Genomic DNA, 5,000 nt, shown 5'->3' with positions numbered 1-5,000 from the left:
TCTGTGTGTCTCTGTGTGTGTGTTTGTGCATGCGTGTGTCTCTGTGTGTGTGTGTGTAAGTGTGTGTCTCTGTGTGTGTGCGTGTGTGTGTAAGTGTGTGTTTCTGTGTCTCTGTGTGTGTGCGTGTGCGTGTGTGTGTCTCTGTGTGTCTCTGTGTGTCTCTGTGTGTCTCTGTGTGTGTGTTTGTGCATGTGTGTGTCTCTGTGTGTCTCTGTGTGTCTCTGTGTGTGTGTTTGTGCATGCGTGTGTCTCTGTGTGTGTGTGTGTAAGTGTGTGTCTCTGTGTGTGTAAGTGTGTGTTTCTGTGTCTCTGTGTGTGTGCGTGTGCGTGCGTGTGTGCGTGCGTGCGTGTGTAAGTGTGTGTCTCTGTGTGTGTGTGTGTGTGTGTGTGTGCGTAAGTGTGCGTAAGTGTGTGTCTCTGTGTGTGTGTGTGTGTGTGTGTGTGTGTGTGTGTGTGCGTGCGTGCGTGCGTGCGTGCGTGCGTGTGTGTGTGTGTGTGTGTGTCTCTGTGTGTGTGCGTGTGTATCTGTGTCTCACTCTCCTCGGTTGAGTGACAGCTGATTGGATGGGAGGGGCTGATGAAGTTATTACATTCTGATGACAGACGGATGAGAGTAAACAGAGAGTGCCCGTCACACACGACTTACCTTCACAAACCTCAAAGTCTTTGAATGCGAGTTCAGAGCCGGAGTCATCGAGCAGAACCTCACCGTTCAGAGTGAACATCATCGTCTCTTCATTCATGTCCACCATACAACCCACCACATCACCAGACTGCCACGTCCGGCCAAAGTGCTCATTACCCTGATGCCAACGCTGGGCCTACACACACACGCATGACGAAAACACAACATAAACACACCGGTGATGACAGAAGCAGCTCACGTCTGCGGTCATGCTGTTACCTTGAGTCCATCAAACACAAAGGCCTGTTCATCTGAGCCCAGCTCCTGATCCGGCAGACACCCGGGTCGAGCCCAGCCCACCCGCATCTCACCCGCCGTCACCACATCAAACTCAAAGTACCACTTCCCTGCGTTCACACTGTATGTCTTCTCCGCTCGGAATATCCGGAAGCGCTCGACTGACAGATGATTGACGTCCGATCTCGCTGCTGGAGAAAACAGAGCCGATCTGTGGATGTCTCAAACACGCTGCTCGATACGGACGTGAAGAACAGAGCTCCTTCAAAGATCCTCTGCAAGGCATTATGGGTAAGTGAATGTGAATCATACCATGATCTTGGTCCGGAGCCTCCAGGTTATAGCCGTAGCCCAGTAACGTCCTGACGGCTTCTCTCAGACTGTCCTTATTGGATTTCTTTGTTCTTTCATCAAGAAGAATGTAAGGAACCAGACGAGGGTTTCTTCTGTTCTTAATGTCCTACAGAAAAACACAAACAGCTTCCTGTGAGTGAAACTCTTCAGCTTATAGACATACACACACATGTTGACGTGGCATTAGAGTCGGTTTCTGTGCACCGCTGGACGCATGTCCTCCGGTCTGTCTGCACCTGCAGCTATACACGTGTATGAATATCAAACATCACCTTACATTATATCATGGTCTGCTTTGAAAACTGGATTCTGATTGGCCGGAAGGTGTGCATTAAAACCGTTTATTATTTGAATGCTTGATTCTGCCACTGACTGACCAAGTTTTGATGACAATATTAATACTTAATACTTTTCATATTTACTACTTTACAAATAAGACTTCATTTACGAGTCATTTATCTCATGTATGCATCTTTATCATGTTACTCAGGTAATGTTCTTTATGTTATACAGGATGGATTTATGTAGAACATCACAAACATCACTTAGCAGTTTCAGTTATGGATCAGATGGATTGATCATTCCCAGAATTCACCTGTTGTATACCGTAGGTCCATCCCTGTCGCGTGCGGTCTCTGGCCCAGACGTTGTGTGCGTTCTCTGCCAGTTTGTCCACCATAGCTTCCTGCGATGAGCCCAGTTTGATGTGGCTCAGGTCCATGGGAGCGGGTTTATAACCACTGGAGAGCTCATACCTGACCACACAACACACAACACCCAGCAAACATCATTCCGGAACAAACACAGTGAGAGTGAAACAGCACAGACCAGCCAGATAAAAAAACACACACACAGTAAAGATTTTGACCTGACGACACAGACACAAAACCATGTTTAACACTTACTTGGCTGACAGTTTGAGATTGTTGACTTTCTCTGCCGCCCACTCGTCTGCCACACCGACATGACAACCCAGAGCCAGAAGAGTCCTACACACACACATCAGGTTTAACATGTTCATCTCTACGATCATATCATCCACACGAATACAAGACACCAGGCACCTACAACCCCTGCAATCGTCTTTAATCTCAAATGATTTTACAAAGGTTTTTCCAACAGCATCACTTGACTCACTTGAGCGTCTCTTGAGACATCTGAAGGTTGTAGCTTCTCTCTTGTTCAGGAAGACTGCTAAACTCCACCAGACAGGGATGTTGACGTTTATTATCGTCTCGCACCTGCACAAAATAAACACCATTATAAATGACATTACACATTAAACACTGATCAAGTTCAGTTTAGGTGACGCACCGCTCCATATGTCCATCCCAGATCGATCTTGTTCATCACCCACAGCTCATGAATGTTCTCTGCCAGTTTCTCACGGATTCGCTCGAGATGAGGCGGCAGCACAATCTAACACAAGAAAACACAAGATAATCTGATGTACACAGATCTGTGTGTGTGCGAGTGGGTGTTAGTGTGTGTGTGTACCTCACAGGGGTCCACAGGTGTGTGTGTGTTTGTGTCTACCTGACTGGTGTCCACAGGTGTGTGTGTGTGTGTGTGTGTGTGTGTGTCTACCTGACTGGTGTCCACAGGTGTGTGTGTGTGTGTGTACCTCACAGGGGTCCACAGGTGTGTGTGTGTGTGTGTGTGTGTGTGTGTGTACCTGACAGGGGTCCACAGGTGTGTGTGTGTACCTGACAGGGGTCCACAGGTGTGTGTGTGTGTGTGTCTACCTAACTGGTGTCCACAGGTGTGTGTGTGTGTGTGTCTACCTGACTGGTGTCCACAGGTGTGTGTGTGTCTACCTGACTGGTGTCCACAGGTGTGTGTGTGTGTGTGTGTGTGTGTGTGTGTGTGTGTGTGTGTGTGTGTGTGTGTCTACCTGACTGGTGTCCACAGGTGTGTGTGTGTGTGTGTTTGTGTGTCTACCTGACTGGTGTCCACAGGTGTGTGTGTGTGTGTGTGTGTGTGTGTGTGTGTGTGTGTGTGTGTGTGTGTGTGTGTCTACCTGACTGGTGTCCACAGGTGTGTGTGTGTGTGTGTCTACCTGACTGGTGTCCACAGGTGTGTGTGTGTGTGTGTGTGTGTGTGTCTACCTGACTGGTGTCCACAGGTGTGTGTGTGTGTGTATACCTGACTGGTGTCCACAGGTGTGTGTGTGTGTGTGTGTGTCTACCTGACTGGTGTCCACAGGTGTGTGTGTGTGTGTGTGTGTGTGTGTGTCTACCTGACTGGTGTCCACAGGTGTGTGTGTGTGTGTGTATACCTGACTGGTGTCCACAGGTGTGTGTGTGTGTGTGTGTGTATACCTGACTGGTGTCCACAGGTGTGTGTGTGTGTGTGTGTGTGTCTACCTGACTGGTGTCCACAGGTGTGTGTGTGTGTGTGTGTGTGTGTGTGTGTGTGTGTGTGTGTGTGTGTGTCTACCTGACTGGTGTCCACAGGTGTGTGTGTGTGTGTGTATACCTGACTGGTGTCCACAGGTGTGTGTGTGTGTGTGTGTATACCTGACTGGTGTCCACAGGTGTGTGTGTGTGTGTGTGTGTGTGTGTATACCTGACTGGTGTCCACAGGTGTGTGTGTGTGTCTACCTGACTGGTGTCCACAGGTGTGTGTGTGTGTGTGTGTGTGTGTGTGTGTGTGTGTCTACCTGACTGGTGTCCACAGGTAGGTGTGTGTGTGTGTGTCTACCTGACTGGTGTCCACAGGTGTGTGTGTGTGTGTGTGTCTACCTGACTGGTGTCCACAGGTGTGTGTGTGTGTGTCTACCTGACTGGTGTCCACAGGTGTGTGTGTGTGTGCGTGTGTGTGTCTACCTGACTGGTGTCCACAGGTGTGTGTGTGTGTGTGTGTGTCTACCTGACTGGTGTCCACAGGTGTGTGTGTGTGTGTGTGTGTGTGTGTGTGTGTGTGTGTGTGTCTACCTGACTGGTGTCCACAGGTGTGTGTGTGTGTGTGTATACCTGACTGGTGTCCACAGGTGTGTGTGTGTGTGTGTGTATACCTGACTGGTGTCCACAGGTGTGTGTGTGTGTGTGTGTGTGTGTGTGTGTATACCTGACTGGTGTCCACAGGTGTGTGTGTGTGTCTACCTGACTGGTGTCCACAGGTGTGTGTGTGTGTGTGTGTGTGTGTGTGTGTGTCTACCTGACTGGTGTCCACAGGTAGGTGTGTGTGTGTGTGTCTACCTGACTGGTGTCCACAGGTGTGTGTGTGTGTGTGTGTCTACCTGACTGGTGTCCACAGGTGTGTGTGTGTGTGTCTACCTGACTGGTCTCCACAGGTGTGTGTGTGTGTCTACCTGACTGGTGTCCACAGGTGTGTGTGTGTGTGCGTGTGTGTGTCTACCTGACTGGTGTCCACAGGTGTGTGTGTGTGTGTGTGTGTGTGTGTGTATACCTGACTGGTGTCCACAGGTGTGTGTGTGCATGTGTGTGTCTACCTGACTGGTGTCCACAGGTGCGTGTGTGTGTCTACCTGACTGGTGTCCACAGGTGTGTGTGTGTGTGTGTGTGTGTGTGTGTGTCTACCTGACTGGTGTCCACAGGTAGGTGTGTGTGTGTGTGTCTACCTGACTGGTGTCCACAGGTGTGTGTGTGTGTGTGTCTACCTGACTGGTGTCCACAGGTGTGTGTGTGTGTGTGTGTCTACCTGACTGGTGTCCACAGGTGTGTGTGTGTGTGTGTCTACCTGACTGGTGTCCACAGGTGTG

The 5,000-nt window shown here is 49.8% G+C and overlaps 1 protein-coding gene across 1 annotated transcript in view; it reads right to left on the bottom strand.

Annotated features, from left to right (window-relative positions):
- Positions 1-5,000, bottom strand: part of ryr2a (ryanodine receptor 2a (cardiac)) — a 74,149-nt gene that overhangs the window by 56,001 nt on the left and 13,148 nt on the right. The window contains 7 exon segments of the mRNA XM_079476795.1: positions 647-821; positions 905-1,113; positions 1,235-1,382; positions 1,872-2,031; positions 2,182-2,265; positions 2,414-2,517; positions 2,591-2,695. Coding sequence (XP_079332921.1) covers positions 647-821; positions 905-1,113; positions 1,235-1,382; positions 1,872-2,031; positions 2,182-2,265; positions 2,414-2,517; positions 2,591-2,695 — 985 coding nt within the window.

Source organism: Barbatula barbatula (genome assembly GCF_947034865.1).
Source record: "Barbatula barbatula genome assembly, chromosome: 16".
Lineage (NCBI taxonomy): Eukaryota > Metazoa > Chordata > Actinopteri > Cypriniformes > Nemacheilidae > Barbatula > Barbatula barbatula.
This window is presented reverse-complemented; position numbering and strand designations above follow the sequence as displayed.